Raw genomic sequence first — 12,356 nt, 5'->3', positions numbered from 1 at the left:
ACAATTGTTTATATTAATAATGATAGCTCAACAGCTGCCTTCCTGCTTTCTCTGAGTGTTCCTCACAGCAGCCCTCTGAAGGAGAGACTTCAGCATCCTCACTTCACAAATCAGGAAAAGGGCTCAAGAAAGAAAACATTTTTGTTCAGAGTGGCACAGCTTGTAAGTAAATCGGAGTCATGTTTGAACTGTCACCTTGGCCGTGGAGCTCATATTCTTGGCCCTTTTCCTGCGTTGCACCCTCCTGTAGCCCTTCCCACCCTCAGGGGCCATGGAGGCTGAGCCAGGAGGCCGATAGTGAGTGGGGAGGAGAGCAGAGGGTGCCCCCTTCCTGTCCGTGACCAAGAAGACGCCTCCCTCACCCAGACACCACCAGGCTTCTCCCTCCCTCCCCATTCTGTGCTCCACGTGGACCTCCCCCCAACATATACACGTGCTCAGCATCTTTCTGCAGGTGTCTCAGTGCTTTGATTTGGCCATTGCTGCTTCTATGTGCTTTTTTTTGCGGTACACAGGCCTCTCACTGTTGTGGCCTCTCCCATTGCGGAGCACAGGCTCTGGACGCGCAGGCCAGCGGCCATGGCTCACGGGCCCAGCCGCTCCGCGGCATGTGGGATCTTCCCGGACTGGGGCACGAACCCGTGTCCCCTGCATCGGCAGGCGGACTCTCAACCACTGCGCCACCAGGGAAGCCTGCTTCTTCTATGTTTAATCATGAGTCTAGGCTAACTCTTTCTGCCTTCACAAAAGATAACTTGTCTTTTAAAGTGACTTCTGCAGACAGCTAATCTCATTAACGAAGTGTGCATTCTACTAATTTAACTCTCTACATGATTGTATTGCCAAGTTGTAGAAAGCATCTCATTGTAGCCTCTTACAGATGCTGACTGCACACACTTTTATTCTGCAATAAACTTTAATTTAGCATCTCATCCTTACTACATTTCAGTCGCTGGGAATTGGTAATGCCTTTAGCCCTTGGTGTCCCACTCCAGTTCTGTGCTGAATGAAGGGGTGAGACAGGACCTCGGGACTCAGGCTCGCTGTAGCAGGGTCAGGAGGAGCAATTGGAAGCCAGCGGGAATTCCTCAGAAACTGGGCAGGTAAGGGTAGATATGCCTAGATATTAACAGCGTTTTTCTGTTTGCTCTTTGGAATTTTCCTAGTTTTCTAAATGAATTGGTGTTACTTTTATAATCAGAAACAAACCCTGTAAGCTGTTTTGAAGATAGTGAGTTCGGGTGGAGCCTGGCACTGCAGGTTTGTGGGAGGAAGTGGGGAGCCTTCGAGTCTGGGCAGCGTTGCACCCACTCATCCACTTGGGGGAGGGGCTACTAAAGGCCAGACTGCAGACTGTGTGTCCTGGGACCACCCGGCCTCCCCAAGGACTGACCCCAGTCCAGGCCTCCAACCATGGCTTGGAAAGGGTCTTGGGCCAGTGAGTTGGAGAAAAGAGAGGACTTGTTTCTCATTGTCTTCTCAGTCCCCAGTCTGAAATAGTGTGTGTGAATTTGGAGATGGGAGACCAGAAAGCTTGGGCTCTGGTGCGACATCTTAGTTCTCTTTGACAACTAGCCTGTCACCTAGTGTACAGTCCCAGAGGATTTATCCCAAGAAGGAGATCTGGAGCGTCACTGTAAGGTGATGACAGAAAGTGCAGCATCGTGGGTCCTCGAAGCCCCACAGCATCTGAAGGGGGACTTAGCAAGCATTTCCCCAGATGTCACCTTACCTGCCAAGCCCAGCAATGCTGCATGACAGGCAGGACAGGATAATTTCATGAGTTTATGGCTGAAGCATCCAAGAGCTAAGTCAACAGTAAAGGCAGGTGAGTCACTCTTAATTGGCAGGTAAGTAGCGGGGCCAGAGCTCCAAAATTCTGTTGATGCCAAATCCAGCCGGTGTTCCCCCCTCACTTGTTGAGCCCCCTGCAGTCACACCTGCCCTCCCCCTGCCTCTCCCTCACCGCCTCTCTCTCCTCCCCACACCTGGGTTCCCGAGGCCATCCATTGCGGTCCTCACTCCCCAGCCGTGGCTCTAGGTGGGGGCATCCAGGAGCCACAGCCCAGCCTTCCGGACATCACCTGCTGCTGCCCTTGTTGTCAAGTGCTCTGGATTCTGCCCAGCCTGGCCTGACCTCGTCCTGGGTGTGGCTTGAGACCCAGACGAGACCCAGATGCTGCCTCTGGCTCAGGAGCGGCCCTGGATATAAGAACTCTCTTGAGAACTGGCCTCAGATCTTGGCACTTACGGTGTCAGCCGCCTCGGCGGCCTCCTGCTCCCAGCCTCACTGAAGTGCGGCCTTTGATACCAGCTGCTTCCCATGGTAGCACCGATCCTCACCCACCTTAGGCTTGCCTCCCAGGGCCAGCCTGCTCCAGGGCACGAGGGCCTCATGTACTAGACTGAGTTTCTGCCCACATGTTTAGAATCTTCCTGTATGAACTGTGATGCCAAACTTCATCAAGCAGATGTAGGTACACCCATGTATCAGCAGAGGACCTGGAAGAGCCATCCCAGCGTATCCACAACAATGCTCTCAGAGGCCATGCAGTCTGGTCGGGAGCCCTTGGGAAGGCCCGGGATGGGGAGGGGTTCTGCCCTGTCTGGAGGGTGGGCTCCGAGGCCTGGCTGGGATGTGCATAGGGATCCACAGAGCTGGTTTTTCCTGGGAATCTAGAATATTGAGAGGTAACTCTAGCATGATTTAGAAGCTGCACTGAATATGGGGAGGACGCCAGGGATTTGGGATTCCTGAGGAACCCAAGGCCCTGGGTGAATGGGGCCTAGAGTGGGCATCTCTGTACAGGTCACTGGGAGGTCAGCACAAGATCAGTGGGTCCAACTAGAACTCATTGGGGTCTTTTCTGATGACTGGGGTTCCATAACAGGTCAGTTCTTCCCGGAAGATTTATCCTTACCCCAACCTATCCAAGAGTCACAGAGAGGCAGTGAATCCCTGGAGCTGCAATGTGTTTCCTGAATCGGGAAATCACTTGGGCCCCGTGTTATGCCTGATACAGCCACTCAGAAAGGGAATAATGGGTTTTGGAGAGGTCAGAAGTTGGGGGGGATGAAGGGAGGAAGTTGGCTGGGAGTCACCATCTCAGGTGGAGGTGGAGGTGGATTGTGGGAGTATTGAAGGATGATGGGCCAACCCATTCTTCTAGAGAGAGAAGAGGCCGGGTTGGGCAAACAATGAGGTCCACCACTTTGCCAGGGGCTGGGACCTGACCTGGCCCTCCAAGGCTATTGGCACCAAATTCTGACCTCTGCAATGCATGTGGCGCAGAGTTCTGAGGGAACCGATGTCAGATAGGAACGGGCTACTGGCTTCCCTCGGTTATTGAGAAGTGTCCCTGTTAGAAGCCGAGGCCCATCCCCACCAGCAGCTTAACAGCAGATCCCGACAGGCTCCTGAGCCAACTAATCCCTGGCTGGGGCAGGAGGCAGAAGTCAGGGCCTGTGCAGGGGGTGGTGTGCATGTCTGACCTATCCATGTCGCCCCCGAAGCTGTAGACATTCATTAATTCACACAGGCAGGCATATGTTCAAAAATCTATTAATTATACCTACCCTCTGACTCTGAAAAATCATTCCTAAGTTTATACCCAACAGAAGTGCATACATATGTTCACCAAAAAGACAGGAGGAAGAATGGTAATGAGCCAGTACTGGAAACAACCCAAACGTCCATTAACGATAGAATGGATTGGTTATGGTATATTCATACAATGGAATACTATTCAGCAATGAGAAGGAATAGCATGGAGCAATCTCACAAGCATAATTGGAGTAAAAGAAGCCACTTCCAAAAGAGTAAATAATGTACTTTATGAAGTTCAAAACAGGCAAAACTATGTATGGTGTTAGAAGGCAGGATGGTGGCTAACTTGCGGGGTGATGAACAGAGAATTCAGGGGACATCTGAGGTGCTGGCCATTTCTATTTGCTTGATCTGGGTGCTGGTTATACAGGTGTGTTCACTTCATGAATTAATCTGGCTTTGCAATGTGGTTTGTGAACATTTCTGTCCATAAAAAGTTTACTTTAAAAAGAGACTGAAAAGATGGTGGCAGCTAGCCTGCTTTCAGCACTGTGCTGTGAAAGACACAGGAGTGGACTGGACACAGTCACGCCCCTCAGGAGTGATGGAGGCAGACAGGAAAACACCCAAGCGTGGAAACAAGGTGAGTCAAACTGCCCCTTTCCTGGGGAAGTGGGGAAGGCTTCATAGAGTGTTGGGGTATGGAGGAGGCTGGTGGCAGAAAGATGGCCATAGATGCCCTGAGAGGAGGGGCCACTGAATGAACCCTCTGATGAGTCAGGGCCACCCCCTGGAGCTCAGAGGTGCTCAGAATCTCAGGGACCTGAGGTCCGCCCTGGGCTGCCAGAGGACGACACACTAGGTCTTTCCTGCAGCTCTGGGCACGTCACACGCATCTGATTCTGGAGATGCACCTTTGGGAAAACGTTTTCAGCAGGCAGAGCTGAGTGGAAACACTGCTGCTAAAAGGATCCCCAAGGCTCTGAATTATTTATTCACTGATCATTCATCATTGATGAGGCCCCGGTTGGCTTTCCTCTTCCACAAACAACTGCCCTCCTGCTCTCACCATGGTAGGCTCTGGTTGGTACCATGTTACCTTTACAAAGCATCTCCCCCACGTCACTTGGACCTTCGCTGTGGATGGAGCAAATGCATCTCTATTTTTCAGAGGAGTACTAGCCTTCCTCAGCTAACACGTGGGCCTGCGGGGCCTGTGCCTAGAACCTGGGGCTCCTGACTGGCAGTCCAGGGCTCTTTCCAACAGCACATTCTGCTTCCTGTGGGGAACTGGGTGAGACTCCATCCCCCTCCTTGCCCCCTATTTTCAGATGGTCCTTTCAAATACTTACTGTTTGCCAGGTACAGAAAAGAAACAGGCTGTGATGGACACTGCTGCGTTTTGGCAAATCAGAATCCCTCCCTTCTTAGGGCCCTGATCTCCTCTCAGAGGACCACCTCCCCCTCCCCCAGGCGCAGCATGGGAGGAGCCGGCTCAGACCAGGCACCTGCCCTCCCCAAATGGTAGCTGATGGGTGCCTGGAGCCTCCCTCCCCCAGATCTTTCCTCTTACCACCTGTCACAGCCCAGGGGTGGGCACGTGACCTGGAAGAGCAGCTGGAGCTCAGCACCAGGTCTGGAAGCGAGTGCTCAGAGCTGCTGCTCCTCCATCCTGGGAGCCCCCCACCCCCTCAGTGAGCTCCTGTGGCCATGTCAGCAGAACCACAGCCACTGACTGAGCCTGGATGTATTTCCAGAGAAGTCTCTGCTAAGGAACTGCTCTGAAGTGGGACCCGACGTCACTGCAGAGTAGAACATGTGCTAAGTGCCACGAGAGGGGACAGGGACTGGGCCCAGCTCAGGCCTGCATGTCCCGGGGCCCAGCATTGCCCAGCCCTGGAGTCGGTTTCTCATCTGCCCTTAGATGAGGCAAGAGGGCTCTTCAACCCAATCCAGGAGGCATGACCTGGATATTCAATGGTGCTGTGACTCGAATGACAAAGAACTCTTGGGGATGATCAACTAGGTTAGTGGCTGGAGGAGAGTACATTGCTGGTGTTTACCAGTCCTGGTTTGAATAGGCGCTCGGACGCTCAGTAAACTGCCTTGGCCCTTTAGAGTGTCGACTGAAGAAGGCAGGCAATCACCACATTTTGCTTTAAGACTGTCGAGCCCCTTCGGCCTTACTTTTTGACTCGTCAAGAAACCTTCTGATATGGAGTTTGTGGAGGTGGCATCACTGGCTCTGAAATCAGTTCTGAGTTCAGATCTGTGCTTTGCTACTTCTTGTGTGTCGCCTTGGTTAAGTTTTCCAGTGTGAGCCTCAGCTTTCTCATCTGTAGAATGGAGATGAGACTCTCATGTGGCTTCAAGGGCCATCCAGCTGGTGGCCACTTCACTTAATGCTCCACCATGTCCCCCAGTGTGGCCTCCTTGCACCTCTGTCAGGAGGCGGCAGCGGGGGTAGTTCTGTGATAAGAGCTAAGGGGACACGTCTGGGGCATTAGCCACGTGCCTGCCCAGCACTACGCGTTCTCAGGTACTGGCTCATTTAGTCTTCACTGCAGCTTTATTTTATAAAGAAACTGAAGCTGAGAGAGGTTAAGTGACTTGCTCAGGATCACAGCCAGGATGTGGCAGAAGCAGGATACATTTTTTATTAAAAGTTGTATCTAGTTTCTACATCTATTTCCTGTGGATTGTTGTGGAGGATTAACAGTGATGCACACGTAAAAGGGCCAGCATGGTGCCTGGCACCTAGAAGGCTCTGGCTGGTTACTGGGCTGCTAGGAGCACCACGGGCTTTGGGCCCGGAGCTGGACAGGTGGGCTCGCTCTGCGCACCTGACAGTCGGTCCCTGGGAGCCCGGTCGGCCCTGAGGGAACCACACAGGGAGCACCTGAGCCTGGGAGGCAGACACCTAGCCTCTGTGCGAGTGGTGTGAGCTCCTGCGGTGGTTGGTTCAATGACGTACAGGAAGTGCCCAGGCCAAGAAATGGAAAAAATCCTGCTCTGGCAGCCTGGTCCCTGGCAGAGGGGGACCTGGGTGGCTGGTGCTCTGGATGGAGCTTGTGATGCAGCTGCTTATGGAATAAAGGCAGGGCTGCCCCAATCAGTCAGGGTCCTTGACTTGGAGCTAATAGAACTGAATGGTGGCAACAAGGGTCCTAAACGTCCTTTATGACTTGACAGACGGAGAGTGAGACAGCCAGCAGGGCTTAAACAGGAGGCATTTATTGTTAGAAATGGCAGATCTTACACTCAAATGGGTTTAAGCACAAACACATGGAAAGGGAGGTGCCCCAGCTCCCACAAACCCTTCATTCCCTCCAACGCAGGTTTCAGCTGTGCTACGGCCTGGCAACCAGTGTTCCCAACCGTGCTGTTCCTTGTCCCAGTGGCAGCAGGAGGTTACAGCTCTCCGTGGTGCCCAGCAGCTGGAGGAGACGGGCTGCGCCGGGCTCAAAACGCCACCTGCGGGAGCTCCGCCTCTTCTCCACACTTCAGGGAAAATGAGAAAAAGTCCCAACAGGCAAGATGCATTTTCTTAAATAACTGGATAGAGGTATATGGCATTCATTTGCTTAATAAGCAAAACAAAATCAGCCAGTCTGGTGCTGATGCTGCGGCAACATCAGGAAGAGCCGGAGTCTCCCGGGGCTGGCGGAAGTGGAGCCGCCCTTGGGCCTCGCCCGGGAGCCTGGGGGCAGCGGGGCCAGGCCTGTCAGAGGGGGCCCTCCCCACCTGCTGGGGTGGTCTCAGGGCTCCAGGCCCGGGAGAGTCTTCAGTCCTCAGTCACAGGTGGGGGTATGAGCTGTAGCTGGAAGTTCTCCTTCTGGAAGACGCTGGTAAAGGCAGGGCCACTCTGGGAGCCGCTGAACGGCCTGCAGCTCTCGCTGCCGCGCTTCTGGGAGAGTTCCGTAAGCAGAGCCAGCTGCAAAGGAGGGGACACACGTCAACCGAGGCTGGAGGGTAAGACCCGGGTGTGGACCCCAGAGCTGCATCTCGCTAACAGGCAACGGTGACTTGGCACAAGTTCACGTCATCTGCTAGGGCCTAAATTTCCTCCTTTGATGATGAGGCGGCTGGACTGGGTAAGTCCTGTGGGCACAACAAACTGTGACACTTTCTGACAAGGGGAAGCTGTCCGATCCTGAACCTCCTTCACCCTGAGTGTCCCCTCTCCAGCGGGTGTGTGACCCTGTCACCTCCGTTCTCTCCCTGTGGACACACAGCCTGAGCTGCGGTTCTCCACTCTCTGCTCAGCTCACGCCACACACTCCCTGTTGGTGGGTTCTCCTTGGGATGAATGACGATCACTGGCTCCGACCCCTCTCCTTCGTAACCAGGACAGCTCCAGGTGGACGCCCAGCTGCCACTTCAAACTCAGGGGCTTCAGGTAAACTCACAGATGCCACCTTCTCCTCTAAGTGCCCTTCCTGCTTCTGTCCACCAGCGACACCAGCGCTACCCTCACTCTGTTACAGGCTCAGTTCTGGGAGACCTGCTGAGGAGGGGAGAGTGTTAACCCAGCCCACTGGGAAACCAGGCTTGGGCCCTCAGTGGGGCCATTCCTTTGACCTCAGAGAGGCTTTCGGCAAAAGTACAGAGCCTGACAGCCTAGCCCCTGAGATGCCCTTGATGGTCAGAGAAGAGCTGAATGCCACACCCAAGCTCCTTCACCCGGAGAGAGGGCAGCTGTGAGGACCGAGCCGTCACACACAGCAGGGCGAGCCTCTCGGTGTCAGGCTGCAGGCCCGGAGTCTGCAGGACTTCTAAAAGCCCCAGGTAACTTCCCTGAGTGAGTGCCTTTTAGGCGCCAGGCACCAGGATACTAGGTCCTTTACATGAATTATGTCTGATCCTCCACAACCACCCTCTGGGTAAAAATCCCAGAGCCCTGAGAAGTTAAGTTACTTGCCCTGGGTCACCCAGCGATGAGTGACAGTGTGGGACTCGAACTCTGGTCCCTGTGACAGTTTCTGCTCAGCTGAGCTACCTACAGTTCTGCCTTCCCTGGAGGTAACTTGTCTGTCACCTGCTCTCTCCTCACCTCCCCTGCCAGGTAGTCTGTCTTCCAGCTCTTCTCCAACCTCTAGCAAGGGTTCTCTCCTCATCCAGGCAGTAGTGGCAGAAGACTCACACGTGTCTGTCACTTCTGTTGAAAACTCACTACCAGTGACTGTGGTAACTGGGGAGACATCTGAAGACCCCTTGGTTCAAAGTGCCAATTTACCTAAAATAATCCAGTGCCTGGTCCTGGTTCCAACACACAGCTATGGTTCAATGCATAATTCGTAACACGGGCTCGAAAGCTCCGAGCAAACTCCTTAGCTGGCCCAGGACACGCAGGAGGTGGCTCCCTGCAGGGACTTCCACTGATGCCTGAGCAGGTTACAGAGTGGTGTCCCTTGCTCTGCACAAGCCCCACCTGTGCCACTTTCTGTCTTCTGTAACCCTCTCAGCTTCCCATCAGCATGTGGAGTTCCCTGCAAGGACTGTTACGTACGATGCTAATAACAGGACAGGTGACAGATGCTATGTAAACCCAAAGTTCTTTCACATTGACACTGAAGTAGATCAATCACAAAAAATATTTTGTTTACCAAGGAAAAAGATATTTTTGTGTTCTACTTCTGTAACTTAGTGTTCTAGAAATTGATGAGTCCTGAATAGTGGCTCAACGATTTAAAGCAGCAGAACTTCCTTAGAATAGAAGGCCCAGAAACCCAACTCCTGGGGCAGAGCCTGGCTGGAAGTGATGCCAGTTCAGGAAACCTCCTGGAATAAAAGACCCTGCCCAAGACCAGCTCTCAAAGAGGGAACACCATTTTTCCTCTTGGCTGCCAGCAACCTAGCAGGTGTGTGGGGAGTGGGCAAAGGGAGCCCAGGCATAAAAAACAGCACATAGGCAGTCTGTGAAAACCCAAGAAAAGCTTACGGAACAAATCTGGCCTGGCTAGAATTTAGGTGTGACCTGGGGCACGGAGGAGGTGGTAGAGTTTGGACTCCACTTCAGGTGATGGAGAGTCAGGGAAGTGCAAGGGGGTAACAGGACTTTTGGGTTTGGAGATGGTGCCCAAGCAGCAGCCTGGAGAAGGGAGAGAAGACCTGCAGTGACCTCTGTGAGCTGGAAGGAAAGGGGAGAAAGAGGAGAGCTCCCTACTGAGTGGGTGGGGCGGGAGGGATGAGCCCAGGGTGCCAGCAGGTGACTGCTTTGGGTGACCTGATGACAGAGGATGACACCCAGAGACAGGCACGGGCAAGGAAGAGCGGGTTGGAGAAGTTACTAAGTGCACTGCTGAAGTGCCTGTGGGGCCCCCAGACTGATGTTGTGGCATGACTGCTGTAGCCCTCTAAATCTGTACTCTTCTACAGTAACAGGATTCCAGTAGTTTTAGCTCATGGCCTTTTGGAATCAAGACCAATGTCCCCAGTCTCCACTGCAGTTAGGTGTGGTCACCTGTCTAGGTTCCAGACAAAGGAGGTAAGTGGAAGTGGTGTACACAGTTTCTAGGAACTATCCTTAAATAGAGGGCTTATGGTCTTCCTCCTTTTTCTCCACCTTGCTAGCAGGAATGCAGATGTGATGGTTTGAGCTGGGGCAACCATGCTGAATCATGCGAATATAAGCCATATGTTAGAGATGGCAGAGCCACAAAGTAGAAGAAATCTGGAGAGAGATTCGTGGAAGATGCCCTGGGATGCCCATATTTACAATTCTATTTTGGTTAAGCCACTACAATTTAGCATTTATCTTTCATGGCCAAAACAAATTCAACCAGTGCCCATGTCCAGCAGAGTCTGGGGCTTAGGGCAGATTTGGCAGTCATCAGTATAAACACAGGCTCCCAGATGAGGGATTAGGCTTATGCCTGCTCTCTCTGGAGGCAGTACAAACACAGATGCCCTTCTGTGTCCTCACAGCCCATGGCAGGTAAGGAACAGATATCTTTCCACTTCCTCTGCATCCTTGGCCAAGTTCTGAGTGCTCCCTGCTCCACAAAGCCATAACAGAGATGCCAGGGCACCTTACAGACGAAGGACGAGGCTGGAGTGAGGACCTGAGGACACTGTGTTACCAAGACACTAATTATAAATAGGGAAATAAAAATGTAAACAACCACACCAACATTACCCTAGAACTTCCTCGGTAGAGATGGCAAAGCTGATCAAATGCTTGGATCTGCTGTGGATCCAGAACAGGTTCTGAGGTTGCCTGAGAAATCAAAAACAATAAGGTTAATAATAACACCCATGGGCAGCTTCTGCATTTGGTCAACGGTGAAACAGGATGCAGTGCTTCCTTCACTCCTCTGAAGAAAAGCCATGCTACCAGCAACTGATAAGGTATTTTACTGAACATGAATTAGGAATGGCCGTGTGCCTCCACACGCCCTTGGTGCCAGCTCCAGGCCGACAACCTCCCTATGGCCCCTTCCCATGTGGTCTCCAGATTCTCCATACTTAAAAACGAGCTCCTCCTGGGGCTTCTTGGTCCCTCTTGGCCTTTACTCTGCAGAATAACTTAGCTGCACCCAGCCTGGCACCCCCAGCACTGAATACGGGCAGCAAAGATGCCCCTTCTTTGTGCTGCCAGCAGAGATACGTTATACATGAAAAAGCATGTCATTTCCCTGCCTCATTATAAAGCTGGTAGCCAGCCACCTAAGGGGCTGAGATTTTACTCTGCTTTTGGGAGAGGGGAGTCTAACTTGCTTCTCCAGCAGTCTCGTTTTGTTCCACTGGTTACTAGGCCCAACACCGTGGTCCTACTCTTGGTGGATCCGATCCAACTCACAGCTAGAGGAAGAAATGGGATCCTGGCAGAGGCTTCCATAGGCTTTGGAGTCAGAGGTGAGCTGGAATACCAGTTCTGACACTAACCTGCTACGTGACCTTAGGCAAGTTCCTGCTCTGACTTGTGAGACAGGATAATGCTTCCTTATGAGGTTACTGAACATTAAATTAGATGAGATCCATATTTAAAGTGTCTTTTACCTGCCTGCCCCCGCCCCATAAAGGCTCAGTATATGCTGGTTTTTGTTTTTGGTTTTTTATAACATCTCTATTGGAGTATAATTGCTTTACAATGGTGTGTTAGTTTCTCCTTTATAACAAAGTGAATCAGTTATACATATGTTCCCATATCTCTTCCCTCTTGCGTCTCCCTCCCTCCCACCCTCCCTATCCCACCCATCTAGGTGGTGACAAAGCACTGAGCTGATCTCCCTGTGCTATGTGGCTGCTTCCCACTAGCTATCTATTTTACGTTTGGTAGTGTATATATGTCCATGCCACTCTCTCACTGTGTCACAGCTTACCCTTCCCCCTCCCCATATCCTCAAGTCCATTCTCAAGTAGGTCTGTGTCTTTATTCCCGTTTTACCCCCAGGTTCTTCATGACATTTTTTTTAAAATTCCATATATATGTGTTAGCATACGGTATTTGTCTTTCTCTTTCTGACTTACTTCACTCTGTATGACAGACTCTAGGTCCAACCACCTCACTACAAGTAACTCAATTTCGTTTCTTTTTATGGCTGAGTAATATTCCATTGTATGTATGTGCCACACCTTCTTTATCCATTCACCTGTTGATGGACACTTAGGTTGCTTCCATGTCCTGGCTATTGTAAATAGAGCTGCAATGAACATTTTGGTACATGACTCTTTTTGAATTATGGTTTGCTCAGGGTATATGCCCAGTAGTGGGACTGCTGGGTCGTATGATGATAGTTCTATTTTTAGTTTTTTAAGGAACTTCCATACTGTTCTCCATAGTGGCTGTATCAATTTACATTCTCAC

General features: G+C 51.8%; 2 protein-coding genes across 6 annotated transcripts in view; one reads left to right on the top strand and one right to left on the bottom strand.

Moving 5' to 3' along the window:
- Positions 1-420, top strand: part of LOC308617773 (UPF0524 protein C3orf70 homolog) — a 113,480-nt gene extending 113,060 nt beyond the window's left edge. The window contains exon 3 of one of the 2 annotated variants that reach the window (XR_014015926.1): positions 69-420. The gene's annotated coding sequence lies outside the window, so the exon portion shown is untranslated. Of the gene's footprint in view, positions 1-26 lie in introns of both variants that reach the window. The other variant, XR_014015927.1, reaches the window with a different exon arrangement.
- A 6,340-nt stretch (positions 421-6,760) lies between these two features.
- Positions 6,761-12,356, bottom strand: part of VPS8 (VPS8 subunit of CORVET complex) — a 299,498-nt gene continuing 293,902 nt past the window's right edge. For all 4 annotated transcript variants that reach the window (XM_081234582.1, XM_081234581.1, XM_081234583.1 and 1 more), the window contains 2 exons: positions 10,686-10,766; positions 6,761-7,481 (listed from right to left, as the gene is read on the bottom strand). In XM_081234582.1, coding sequence (XP_081090708.1) covers positions 7,332-7,481; positions 10,686-10,766 — 231 coding nt within the window. In that variant the 3' untranslated portion in view covers positions 6,761-7,331. The remainder of the gene's footprint in view (positions 7,482-10,685; positions 10,767-12,356) is intronic.

This window comes from Mesoplodon bidens, assembly GCF_964165515.1.
Source record: "Mesoplodon bidens genome assembly, chromosome: 5".
In the NCBI taxonomy this organism is placed as follows: Eukaryota; Metazoa; Chordata; class Mammalia; order Artiodactyla; family Ziphiidae; genus Mesoplodon; species Mesoplodon bidens.
Note: the sequence above shows the minus strand (reverse complement) of the source record. Positions and strands in the feature narration are given on the sequence as shown.